This window comes from Arachis stenosperma, chromosome 7, assembly GCF_014773155.1.
Source record: "Arachis stenosperma cultivar V10309 chromosome 7, arast.V10309.gnm1.PFL2, whole genome shotgun sequence".
NCBI classification, from domain to species: Eukaryota; Viridiplantae; Streptophyta; class Magnoliopsida; order Fabales; family Fabaceae; genus Arachis; species Arachis stenosperma.
Genome location: NC_080383.1, coordinates 29,946,387 through 29,960,995, shown reverse-complemented (window position 1 = coordinate 29,960,995; position 14,609 = coordinate 29,946,387). Strand labels below are relative to the sequence as shown.

General features: G+C 31.6%; 1 protein-coding gene across 1 annotated transcript; it reads left to right on the top strand.

Moving 5' to 3' along the window:
• The first annotated feature begins 771 nt into the window (after positions 1–771).
• On the top strand, positions 772–5,772 carry LOC130939653 (probable peroxygenase 5). Its single transcript, XM_057867741.1, has 5 exons — positions 772–787; positions 1,408–1,493; positions 2,622–2,716; positions 2,840–2,965; positions 5,625–5,772. The coding sequence occupies exons 1-5, from the start codon at positions 772–774 to the stop codon at positions 5,770–5,772; spliced, it is 471 nt and encodes a 156-aa protein (XP_057723724.1).
• The last annotated feature ends 8,837 nt before the right edge of the window (positions 5,773–14,609 follow it).

Below are 14,609 nucleotides of genomic sequence, written 5' to 3'. Positions count from 1 at the left end.
TCGCAATGCACGCGCACGCACACTGTGCGCGCGCGCGTCGATTACACGATCTGCACCCCCGGTACTTTTACCCGAGAGTTGTGCCAGACTTGGGCCGGCACTATGCCTCCGGCCTAACTCGACGCACGCGCGCGCACCTGGTGCGTACGCGTCCTTCAACCAATTTTCCCATTGACACGTAAACGTGCATGACGCGCACGCGTCGGTAAAAAAAAAAGAGTTTTTTTCTCGTCTTCCATTTTCTTTTGTTCATTACATTCGCATACTTCTACTCTTTCCATTTTCATTTTGTTTCTATAGCATGTTTTCAGTTTTTTTTCTAAGTGTCATTTCAATAATGGTGTTGGATTCTTACACTCAATTGTTGAGAATTTCTTGCATTATTTTGGTGCCTCTTGACTTGTTTGATATTGTTGGGTGATGATACTTTTAAATCAATGCTTCATCTTGTATGACTCTTATGTCTTTGTGCATTGATATGACCTCATATTGTCTTTCATGACCCACTTCTTCTTATGTGAACTTGATGTGCCATATGTTTTTCATGCTTTAACTTTACTCTTGCATCGAGTATCATTGATATGCCATTAGCTTATATTGTTTTCTCACCTACATGCGTAGCTAACATGTAGTGAGAACCTTACTCTTATTTGGCATTAGCCCAGGCCTACGTTATACTTGTCTTGATATCTTTGTTGTAGGCCTAATTGTCGTTCTTCTTTCCTCCCCTTTTAGGTTGGCCACCAAGAAGGGAGAAATGAATACCTTTAAATGGGGCAACAAACAAGTCATCCACATTAGTCAAGTAAGATTCTTTTATATATCTCTTCATACTCAATTAAGAGGCTGCAAATTCGAGTCTCATATCTTTGGTGAAAAAAAAATTTCCTTTATATATACGCTTTTGCTTTTTTTTTCTTTTAAATGTCAATGATAAAGACTATTTCGGGGAGAAAAGTATTTAAAAAAGACACACACAGAGACAGAATCGTTGATGAATGAAAAAAATTTTCAAATGTTGTTGACTTAGTGGTTCGATATTAAGGGATCGGATAAATGTGCCTATATTTTTTTTTTTTTGAATAAATATGACCTTTCAAACGTGTTTTTTTTTTCCGGAATATCCAATATGAACAGAATCGTTGATGAATGAAAAAATTTTTCAAATGTTGTTGACTTAATGGTTCGATATTAAATCGGATAAATGTGACTATATTTTTTTAGGTTAAGTACGATTTTTGTATCTAGTAGATTTTTTGTCTTTAATTTTTTTTATATATAAAATGATCTTTAAAATTTAATTTGGTTAATTAAAAAAATAAAAATAAATCAATAAATAAAAAAAGAAATTGCTGAATCCATTATCATGTTGATTAATTAATGAAGTTAAATTATCTACAATTACAGGGTTGCGAGAAATTGGAGTTGGGATATTGCTGTCAATTGGCGGTACTCTTTTCATCAATGTGTTTCTCAGTCGCATCACTCGCCCAGTACGACTCTCTGCTCCTTAAATTGAAAAAATGTTAAATGTATAAAAACATTAATCAACAATGGTAGTATGTTACTGCATATAAAAAAATACTTATTTAATATTTCATATGAATTTTTTATTATTATTATTGTAAATTTAATTATTCATCTATTTATAATAAATTTGATTATTTTATCACGTTAACTTTAATTATTCTAATATGTGTTCTTAGAGCACACCATAAACTCATCACTAATAAAAAAATTTAAATATTTTTATTTAATAAATATAAAATAAATATATTTAAAAATTAATTTTTTATATTTTAATAAAAAAATTAAATTTTTTATATTTTAATAAAAAAAATTAAATTTTTTATATTTTAATAAAAAAAATTATTTTATAATTTTAATATGTGTACTTAAGAGACATAATAGATAATTTAAATATTTTTGAAAAATTTTAAAAACGTTTCCTATGAATAGAATAATATTGTGTGAATTCAGAATTAGCTAGAACAAACATTTTTTTTAAGTTAAGAGTGAGATTCAAATTCACAACTTTTAAGTGAATATGAAAATATTATGCCATTTAAGTTATAATTCGTTGAGACTAAGACAAAGATAATCGTTATCGAATAATTTCGAGAACTAATTTAATCTTATTTTTACATTTTTAAAGTTTAGAAAATACACACATTTTTTTTTTACACTACTGAAACCCAAGTACGCACGCGTTTTTATTTGTCTTATATCCTATGCATTTTTGTGTTAGAAACAGAAACTAAACACCACCTACAATAATAGAGAATTAGCCACTAAAATTTTAATTAAAGGGCAAAAATGTTAATATAGTATTACAATTTACAAACTAATTTGGGTTGGTTGAATGATAAACTCACTCATCTGCAAGTTGTTGAAAATTCAAATCCCACCTTATGTATGTAGTTACAGATCCTTAAATTAAGTTCAAATCTGCGACGAATTAGTTCTTAGTGTATCAGACTGAAATATATATATATATATATATATATATATATATTACAATTTATTAGAATTTACTAGTAAAGGAAACATTCTCACACATGTATATACATAAAACTTAACACACATTACTATATCATCAAATACTTGTTCTGGTGATGTAGGGGAAATTTCCATCTCCACTTTTACCAATTGAAGTGAAGAACATACAACTCGGCAAACATGGAAGTGACACCGGTGTCTATGATACCGAAGGAAGGTAGTTTGCTTTATTTTATACATTCACTTTCCAGTATGTCTTAATTATTATTATTTTTATTTTTACTTGTACAAATAATAATAATAATAATAATAATAATGTACTTGTTGACAAACGTTTTAGGTTTGTTCCTTCAAAATTTGAAGAAATTTTCATTAAGCATGCACATACACATCCAAATGCTTTGACATATGATGAGTTGAAAGAGATGATAAAGGCCAATAGACAGCCAAAAGATTTGAAAGGAAGGTAGGGCTGTTGTGTACCCCATATCCTTGGTAATCCATTATTTTCCGTTTTTTCTTTTATCTTGGCTTATCCACTTAATTACCTCTATGTTTAAAAAAGATTACTTGAATACCATATTTTGAAACAAACTAATAATAATGTGCCATTGATTTTCATATATATAACAAATAAAATATTGTATTTTGTCAAGGTTTTTTTATGGTATGTTATTTGGAGGTTTTTTGGGTTATGAAAATCGAATCGATGGTTGAACTAGTAAACAAAAATTTTAAAAATTTAAAACTTCAATTGAGATTTCATCAAAATTAAATTGAATATAATAAAATAATATATTTATGCATAAGACAAGAAACTGATTTTGTTTTAATTTTTTTATTTTTAAACCGATTTTTCAGTAAAAGTTGTATTGGTTCAATTAATTAATCGACTTTTATCAATTTTGACCGACCTATGATAATCAGTTTTTGGTTAATTCCATTAAACCAACTAATTCAATCCGATTTTCAAAATACTTGGTTTTTTCAAATTCTAAAAAATTTCCACCTCAATCAATAATATAATAGTTTGAACTAATTTTTTTTCTACCCAAAAGCAATTTTGGTAATAGTCAAAATTGTCTCTAAAAGATATCCCGATCTCCATTTTCGTCTCCGAAAGATAAAATTAATCGAATTCGTCCCCCAAAGATATCCTACCTGATCGCGTTCGTCCTTCTGTCATCTCTTTCGCTGAGTTGGCAAACGTCCACTGACGTGTGTCGTTAACTGCCAACGGGGCAGACAATCAAAACGACGCAGTTTTGGTACAAGACTCTCCTAGCCTTGAAACGTCGTTGTTTAGTCTTTAGAAGAGAGATTCAAACATACTTGAGAGCTAGCTTTCTGTAAGCAGTTTTAATTTCTTGATCAGAAGAGTCCCTTGACACAGACAACACCTCATATGGGTCATGTCAATTTGCTGGGGTAGACGGTCCTTCCAATTTTGAATCCATCACCATTAACTAGCCAGTCACTCCTTTTTTCTCTGCCCTCTTCAAACACAGAGCTAAACCCATAAAATGGAAAAAAAAATCACCTTTTAGCTTTCGAACACTATTGTGGCATGTTATTCATCGACCTAAGCGATAGGGGTGTAAGTTACCAAACCGGACCAAAAATTACCGCAAAACTGAACCGAAAATTACAACAACCGATTTGAAAACCGTAAAAACCAATTTTTTTTGTTTTTTTCGATTTAACCAATTGGTTCGGTTCGGTTTTTGGTTGGCTCGATAAAAACTGAACCGAACCAAACTGAACCGAAGATATACATACATCTTTTTTTTTTTTGGTATTTGCCCAACCCTCCCCCCAAGGCCCAAGTCACTCACCATCTCAAGCACTCAGCGCCTCCCTTAACCATAATCCCTCATTTTTTGCTTCTGATGTACCCTTGTTATTTCAGTTTATTGACTATTTTAAACTTCTAGTTATTGTAATTCTTATTCTGTTCATCAGAAATTAAAAACCAAAAAATTGACCGAACCAAACCGGTATTGGTTCGGTTCGGTTCGGTTGTTGTTAAAACAACAAACCGAACAGTTGTGTGTTTGTAGGAACCGAACATATCGGTTCAGTTGGTTTTTGGTCTAAAATCGAACCAAACCGAACCGATAACACTCCTACTAAGCGAGAGAATTCAAAATCCAAAGATAGATGAAGGGGAGCTCCGAGAGAAAGCAAGGAATTCAAAAAGTCATTGGATCGAGCATGGTTTATGGTTTTCTCGGAATGGGGGAAAAGCAGAGATTTTGCGAAGTGGGAATTTGGGGGATCTAAGGGAAAGTGCGTGAAGGTGAGGTCAATTTGAAATGAAATCGGAAATGGAAAAGAAAATGGTTGGATTAGGTTTGAATTTTTAGGAAAGAAAAAAAAAGGAGATGATGATGGGGGTAAGGCTTTGCAATGTTTGAATCTCTCTTCTGAAGACTAAATGGCGACGTTTCAAGGCTAGGAGAGCCTTCTACCAAAACTGTGTCGTTTTGTTTGTCTGCCACGTTGACAGTTAACGACGTTTGCCAACTCAGCGAAGGAGATGACGGAAGGACGAATGTGACTAGGTAGGGTATCTTTGGGAGACGAATTCGATTAATTTTATCTTTCAAGGACGAAAATAGAGATTGGAATATCTTTCAGGGACGATTTTGACTATTAACTCATTTTTATAAATAAAACATTTATTATCATACAAAATAGTGACATATTATTGACTTGTTTTAAAAATGATAATTAAGATTACAAACCTTTTATCTTTAGAATTTATTTTGATGCACTGTCAATATAAAATAATTTTACACAACATTTAATTATATATATAACAATACATCGGGATAAATGATCATCTTTCACATTAACTGCATGAAGAATTATTAAAAAAAAAAACGAACATAATTAAATAAATGTATATACTTTTTTATTTGTTACTACATCAAAATTAAAATTTTATTTTTATTTTATATTCTTAATCTTAAAAAGGGTTAGGATCATTTCAACCTATAGTCTAAGAATATTGGAAATTATGATGAATGCCAAATTGAATATCAAATTCAAATATAGGGTACGAATAGTAATGCTATTTAATTTTGCATTTCAAAACTTGATTATAACCATTTGATGCTCAGGATTGGAAGTTTTGTTGAATGGCACCTCTTGTACAAGATTGGTAAAGACAAGGACGGACTCCTACAGAAAGAAACTATCCGAGGCGTTTATGATGGTAGCGTCTTTGAAATACTGAAAAAGGAGCACTCATCGGACAAAAAGAACTGATTAATCAAAATTCATTTGATATAATAATAATGATAATTTATTTCTTTGGATAAAAATGCAGATGTTGTATAAGGTACAAAGATTGATATTTTAAGCATTGATGCTTATAATGAAATAAAATGTTTAGTATTCCTTTATACATTATATGTTCTTATTTTCGGCCTTAGCTTATTATATAAATAAGTTTTTTTTTTTTAATAACAAACTCTAAACAAATTAGTCCAATCACTTATTGCTTTATTGGTATATAATTATTAGGAATCTAATTCAAGACAATCCGACCAATTTGTTAGCCCGAGATATAGAGAGAATTGAAAATACAACCATTATAAATTTGAAGTATTTAGTGTTAGAAAATTATTTTAATTTTCTAATTTGTAAGTAATACATATATTAATCACAATCATAAATTATATTATTTTAAATTAAATGATTTATATAATGGTAATCTTATTTATTGTTATAAATGCTAAATTGAATAAGTCGTCATTATTTTTTATTTGAAATTAAATAAGAATAAAACCGGATATTATCTTTTGTTCTTTAGATAATTATCTTTTGGATTTTAGATATATTATCTTTTGGACTTTAGATATTATTTTATTTAGGTTTTAGAGTTTAATAGGTGTCATGCTCAAATATAAATAGTGTCTTCAGGGTTTCGGTTCCCAATATACCAAAACCGCCTTTGTTGCTCTTTTTTTCATCAAAGGAGTCACAATTTAGCCACCTAGGATACAGAAGGCGTTGGTTGAGGAAGATCGAAAGAACCACAAGATCCAAATCCTTCCATGACTCCTATGAGTAAAGTACGCTTCCGCATTATGTTATGAGATATTTTGGTGATTTAATATGTATGATCTGAGTTAATAAAATTAATTATTCCAACAAGTAGTATCAGAGCCATCCATAATTAAGTCATCGAAAATATTCGATTTTATTTTATTGGATCAATATACATATGTGTTGTTTACATATAAAATTGTTGCGCGTTTGGTGAAATTGTTTCCACTATGCGTGTGCGTCATGTGTGGTGTATATGTATATTAGTATTTTTACTGTGGTATATATATATATATATATATATATATATATATATATATATATATATATATATATGGAAGGTGTTCACGTGTGGCCATGTATTTTTGCGGAACAGCAGTGTTTCCATTGGTATGTCCGTAAAGATATAATGTAAAATATTAGAAGGGTAGGGATTGATGGGACATTTTCTTGTGTGGAAATCCCATAAATAGAGTGTTGGATGGGATAGCAACTGGTGTAGAAGTTATGCTATGCATGTTGAGAGTAATTATCAGTTTTGTCCAATTTTCAAGAAGGCTACGTATGTGGAGCCAGAATTTGCTGCAGAAGTGCAATAGCACTTTGAAGAGCCGAAATGGTTATGGGCTGCATGAAAATATGTGTGGCCCGTTTAAGGTTTGAGTGCGAAGGATTGGACTGTGATTTAATTGGTATCACTTATGGACTAAAGACGATCTAATGAGTTGGGTTTTACAGGTGAAAATCCTTTAAATTTTTTTATCCGATCGTAAGTGGTGTTTACTATCTGTTGGTTTGGAAGGAAGGTAAAGATTCCCAAAAAAATACGAAAGTTAAGCAGAAGGTAAGAATGAGAATGGTTGAACACTTACAGGTGTAAAATTGGTGAATAAGTTTAACGATTATTAGTTGATAATATGGAGCAAATTTTTTGTTTAAATTATGTAAGTAATTTACTAAAAGATTTAAATAAAAAAATAATTTGAAAAATATATGAGGAAAAAATTTCCATTGTGAATATTCTTCGTTGTGTAAGCTCAGGCCCTAAAAAAGAAATTTAGTCGATTTAGTGTGTGTAGTTTATCAATAACGTGTTCTAGTTATGTATTGTGCCAGCAACATAGTGTGTGCTTAGATTAAAGTTTGTATTAAATTTTATTTTGTGAAATTAATTTTGGTTATAAGTACATTGGTATTAATGTGATTTATGGTTGACAACTTTATATCAAAATAAATCATAATAAAATAAATGTCATTTAGTTGATATTTTTCAAAATCTTTTTTAAGTAAAAATTGAGTCGGAAGACATGAAATTTAATAAATATTTTACGTTAATTTATTAGTTGAAGATGAATATTTAAGTAAATTTTATAAATGTATAATATTAAAAAATTAATGAATAATAATTAAATTAAGAATAATATATATGAAATCATAAAATATAGTTCATATGAAAAACAAAAATAGTATATGAAAAATATAGCAAAGCATAGTTTAATAAATTATGTTAATCAAAATTTTTTTGGTACTCTCAAAACTCTTGTATTTGATACTATTTTAAACTAAAAATTATAATTATTTATAATTTTATTGTCAGTTATTACTAAAATTTTATTTACTTTGTTTTTTTAAGGAGATTAATAAATTTATATTATTAAAAAATGACAATAATAAACTGGTATACAAGAATTACGCTAATAAATTTTATCAGAACCGTAGCAAAAATAAATTTTTTTATATAAAAAAAAGAATAAAATTTGAAGAAGATATAATTAATGAATGTTATTATAAGTTCATTTATCAAATTTAATTTTATGTGCGTTAGTTTCAAGTTAAGGTCGCTGAGAATGTGCCAAAAGGTTGTTGATGTTGCATTGATTGAATTACTTGTCGACATGCAGGATAAAAAAAAATTTTAACCTGTCTTAAATGTTTTTTACGTTTATAACAATTTGAAGAAGAAAGAAAAAATTGATTTGAATAAAGGTTTTTGAGAATATTACTGTTGTAATCTCTAAGGAGTTAATTTTGTGAACAACACAATCACAAGGTAAAAGTGTAGCAAGTGGAGGAGTGGGCACCTGTTAGTTAATGTTTTTGATATTGGAGGTCTACTGAGAATTTGTTTATTTTATTGTGTGTGTAGTTGATGTAATAAATATTTAATACAGATCAGTTGATTGGGTTGGTTGGTATGGTTGGGCCATCATAAAAGCGGAAAGTTGGAGGTGAGTCTGTATTGTTTACTTTGGTACCTATTGAGCTATATGTGGTGTGCCTAACGTGATTCAGGTGGGGTTAAAAGCAAGTTGCGGTAGTGGTTCTTATGAGGTGGAATGATGTTATAAAGGAGAATAAGAATGTTAAAGAACACGTTCAGCAAGTAAGGATGGAAAGCATGCATACTAATAAGTTCCCATGAAGCAAGTATTTAGAGAGTACAAGCATAAGGTTGTAAAGAAGAGTTGGATTGCAGAGAGATGTGATCAACATTAACAGATGATGCTAGCCTCAAAATAAGAAGGAAGAAAGACAGAGGATGGATAGTTGAGTCATGATGGTTGGTACATACCAACTTTTTAGCTGACCATGGCACAAGACGGTAGCCATGAAGGGTTCTAAGTCGACTAGGTGCTTGCTCCTCCAACACCGTCGTTTGAAGTTGCTGCCCCATGCCTCGCATGGCAAAGCATCTCCAAGGTGAAGAGCCTTTCTTGCAAGGCATTATTGGACTCCGTGACATCCTTGAGTCGGGCCTCGAGGGTGCAAGTTTCTTGGCAGAGGTAAATGTATTTTTGTTTCCACCTCTCTGCCAGGTCGTAGTTGTAATCGTGGATGTAGGTGTCCTTGGTCTTACAAAGCTCCCGGATGCATAGCTGTGCCGCATCCTCGAGAGAAAGAGTATGATCGAAGGCTATACGGCCGACAACTACTAAGGCTTCAGATGATGACGGTGGCATCACGGAGACAAGGTGGCGATAGCAAGTCCGACCATCAGGGACCCTTTGGACGAGAATCCTATAAATGGGACCTGGAATGTGCAGGTTGTCGCAGGCTTGGTCCAGATAAGCCGTCATGCTTGGGTTAAGCAACGGAGGCGTAGCCGGTGTCGCTGGGACTAGTTGAAGGCCTATGGACGGTGAACTTTGTTAGGAGACAGTAACAAGGAAAATGGAGGATCCAGTAAGGGAGGTGGTTGTAGGATGAGAACTTACACTGCGGTTTGTTTGGCAAAATGTTCTGAAGTTGGTGAAACCTTGCATGCAAGGCTCTGAGGGCAATTTTTTGCTTCTCCTGGTAGTCGTTCGTCTCAACGGCGTCCGGTGTTTCGCCGTTCATGATGCGTCTTTTGCCTTCTTCTACATCTCCAGCATCGAAGTATGAAAGCCAGGCTTGCTTGGCTTCAGACAACGTGGTGTATTTTTCCCAGCAACAATCCTTGACTCATTTATCTGCTCGTGAAGTTCGGATAGAGAAGTTTATATCCTGGGAACCCATCCATCGGAGACACAGTAGTAGTCAGGAGTGTCTCTAGTACCCATGAATATTGTTGGTTGTGGAAAGAGCAGTCTGAAGGAATGAGAGGGGGCTTTTATAGGCATGAAGTTGTTAATGTAATTGTGGTCAAAATGGGAATTCAATAGTTGAAATGTTTGGTTTGGGTTTTGAAGGGGGGAGGGGACTGTGAAAGTGGCAGTGGAATTCGAATCTTGTTATGTCCTGTGGATCTGTTCAATTGTGGCAGTAAAGTTTGGATGACAGAGGCGTGAAGAGAGTAACATGCTAAGTTTTTATTTTTTAACATTTACTTAAAGGACATGAATGCTTGGGTGGGGCGTAGCCAAATGTTTATACTTAGTTTGTACTGAAGTATATTTTGTTAAGACATTATGTAGCACCATGAGGATAGGATTACATCTGTACTTTGGTTGGACCTAGTTAAAAATTTTGATGTCGTGATTTTTTTGGATATGTCATGGTCTATAAATATACCTGTTTAAATCACTAGTTGTACAACAACGAAATAGTATATGAGTGGCAGAATGGAAGACATTGGCGTGATGTATAAAGGAGGATAATTATAGTTCCATAAAATTTGCATTATTGGTGGTGTTAATTTTGATAATATATGTGCATGATATTTCGAACATAAATGGGCTCAGTAAAATAAATTGTGTTATCGAGTAATAGATGAAATTTAGGATTAGAGTTTTCTGGATAATTCTTGTGGGGTTTTTCTTTGGCGGGAATGATAACCTCATTTCCCTCCATTAATATGTGTATCTCAAGAAATGTGCATCACGTGATTGTCTGAATAAGGATGTGACTTGAAATGATGGAATGATGGAATGCTGGAAATGAGGCAAGTGACTGTAGCAAAGATATATGGCATGATTTGGGGATCAGAGATGCAAATCGATGGCTTTGGAGCGTAACCAATTTGTCATGCCTTTATTTTTACCTTTATTTTTGGTTTCTAATATTTTTTTTGTAACATTTCATGTTTTCACCAAAATTAGGTTGGCCTTGAACATTTTATCTTCCTTTTATTTTATTTTTTTACAAACATATATTTATAACTTGTTAAATATTTTAGGAAGGTAGTTATGAGAATCTGAGTTTAGAATTGTCCTTTTTTAAGTTTTTGGAAAAATTCTCTTCTCACCGTTTGTTTATTTTTTTATCAAAATAATACTAGTTATGAAAGAATTATATTTCATATTGTATGACGAAATAATTTTTAATAATAATTAGTCCAAAAATTATGAAAAATATATGTTGACACAAAAAATATGATAAAAAAAATATAATTAGAGTCTCTTAACTTTTGATATTTATACTTTAATCCGCTAAATTATTAGTATTTATGATTTCAACCAAAAAATATTATAATATTTACATTATAATAGTTTGACTAAATGTACTCTTATCATTTTAAAATTTTTGTTGTTTAAATAATTGTACTCTCAGTTTAAAATTAATGCAAGTAGATTTAATTTTATCTTTTGAATTTTAAATAAAAATGTTTGTATTATTTTACATAACTATATTATTTTAATATAAAAATAATATTTTTATATTTAAATAAATTAACGTATATTCTTTTAATCGTGCTATAGTAGTGTGGGATAGGTTGTTGCAAGTTAATCGTGTTAGAGAACGAGACGTATCTGATTTCACATTAGTTGTGCTATTCGATATTGATTTCGATGAGAAAAGGTAAATCATACTATTTTAGGATAAGGAGTGTTAGGGAGCCAGCATTTTTGTTAAATTCTAGCCAGCACTTAACCATCACAAAGAAATTGAATGATTCTACATCAATAGATGCAATCTCACACCATTAAAAATATTATTGATAGCTAATTGATGGCTAAAAATCACAAAATATGCTGGCCCCCTAGATTTTCTCTTTTAGAATTGCTTTCTAAGTTATTTTAGAAATAATGTCATGTTAAAATTGTTTTTTGCTGTGGTATTTAATATAATATCTAAAACACATTAGCTTAGCACTATTTATATTTTAGTAGGTTTAGGAGAGTCAAATTTTTAAATATAAGTTAGGGGAACTAAAAAATTTGATCCCTCTTTATTTCATTTAAAAAAAATTATTTTATTCTGTCATTGTTAGTTAAATTGAAAAACATTTAAAAAATCCAAACACATGATATAAATTAACATGGAATAAAAGACAATAGCCAGGGAAGCTTTTAGGATCTAGATTAGGTCACTACCTAAAATAAAATGCAAGGTTGATAACACTCAATAGATATATCAAAATTTTCTTAATTAAACCAATTAAAATACACTAATAATGTTCATAACCCACATTAACCCCTTATCAAATAACAACTTGAAAAAAAAATTGGCATTTGATTACTTAACCATGAAAGACAAAGAATCAGTGCACAGAAAATTAATATTGAACAAAGCAATTATTGCATAAGCAAATTACACGAAACTTCCAGAGACGATCACATGTGAGGAGTTTTCGATTTTAAAATTCTCATCAACCAAATAGGGCTCACCCCAAACAAACAACAAAAATATAGCATCACAGCCGATTTCCTTCGGAGTTCACGTGACAGAGTAAAAGCAATATGACTGCTTGTTGACACGTTTAAAAAAATTAAAATTTAAAAAAAGGGAAAAAGAGTAGTTATGTTAACTATGAAAAAAAAATTACTATAACAAGAAAATGCAATGAATTAAATTAAAGAGAGAGAGAGAGGGGTTCTTCAACATATGTGCATGAATTTATCGCCATGTGAAGCATTCATGCGGAACATGCATGCATTGAGTGAAAAGGAATAGCGCTTTCTACCTGCGTCGATGTCCTTGAATGCTTCATGGTGACATGGTAATCCAGGTAGCATTTCTTGGGGTTAATTACAGTTATACCCATACTATGCTAACTGCGCCAGTTTTGCTACAGTCAAATGCATGCCACTTTTCACAGGGTTATAGCTGGAAATTTCCAAACATTAATCTCAATCGAAGAGTGCTTAGATGTAATGATTACATAGCCTTCTAAATAAAAAGTTTGTACTACCTAACACGACATAGGCATCTGTCATAGCTAAGCCTATATCATGTGAATATGTATATCAGTCTTGCCCACATATGAGAGACAAGTTCATTTTATCTATTGGTGGATTACCATAACCCTGAATCGTTCTGCAGCGGAAAACTCCTCTCTTAGAACAGGAACGACTTGGTCGCCACCTCCCAAAGTAGATAATATAAACACGAACAAAATAGAAGCCTCTGATTCCTTTCTCCAAGATTCTCAACATGTTCCTTCGACAGAGTAAGTTATCGGTACACACCAGATGTGTTAATATTCGTTTAGTAAAATCCTTATCGTCGTTGATATGTGGTGGTGTTGACCTGGTTGCTATATTGGCGATGTAGGTTGGCCCCCGCGACAACATAGTACAAGAGCGTGACCTATTCACAAACGATGTCGATCCTGGCATGAACCTTGAGCTAACCATAGATGTGGTGAGCAGAATAATGCAGTTCACATACATGTTTAATGGTTAGCTATGGAAGATTTGGACATTAAGAATATTCAACATGAATTTTGTGCTGTAGCATGTCTTGTTAATGCCGTTGTTAGTATTGAAATTTTGTTGCATCTGATAAACTGTATGTGTTTCGTGTAACAGCCCCATCCAGAACAGCTGAAACAGCGAAATGCAACTGGTAAACATGATGCAGCTGAGAAGGACGTCGTGGCGTGCATTTTCCTTCATGAGAAGGTATATTGTGAATGATTCCCATGTAAACTGTGTGTGGTATCTAACATGGTAGACATCATTCGAGTGTCTGATAGTCCGATATGCAGTTATTGCACCCATCTTCAACATATTTACTAGCGATATGTTTTTCTAGTCTGCGTTTTCATTGTTTTATGATATTCTTTCATGTATAGCTTAATGGGGCCCAAGTTAGATCTCACTGTTGGATGTAAAAGATACGAGAAAATTATTTAAATTAAACTTAACATATTCAAACTTTTTTTAATCGGTAAACAGATTTGAAGAAAATTATATTGGTATTTATAGATTATGATTCATGAGATACATGGCATATGTTAACATTTTGCACACAGGAATCATACTTAATATTTCAAAATATTTCAGTCTAGAAAAAAAATTTAAATATCTATAGATGTCATTAAGAAAGTTTTATAGACGAATTTAATTTTTGGCAAATTTATGTAAACGAGCAACTAAAATGTGTTTCTAGGGTTGGAAATTTTGATTTAGAAGCAATTACTTATGTATGTTTTACGTGATTGAGAAGATATTAAAAAAATAGTAACTATGCTGAATATCATTTTTTCATTGTTTTGTTCATATGTATACTGTAAATACATTTTCAGATTACCGAACAAATGGTAAAATTAAATGCATTCAGATTTTTAATGTAATTTATTTTTTCTCAATAAATGAAATAAGGCTTGAGGGCTATTCTATAACTGTTGCATCATTTTTTTTGGCCGACATAATCATTAGGCTAATTAGGCCTGAGTACAAATGGAAAAT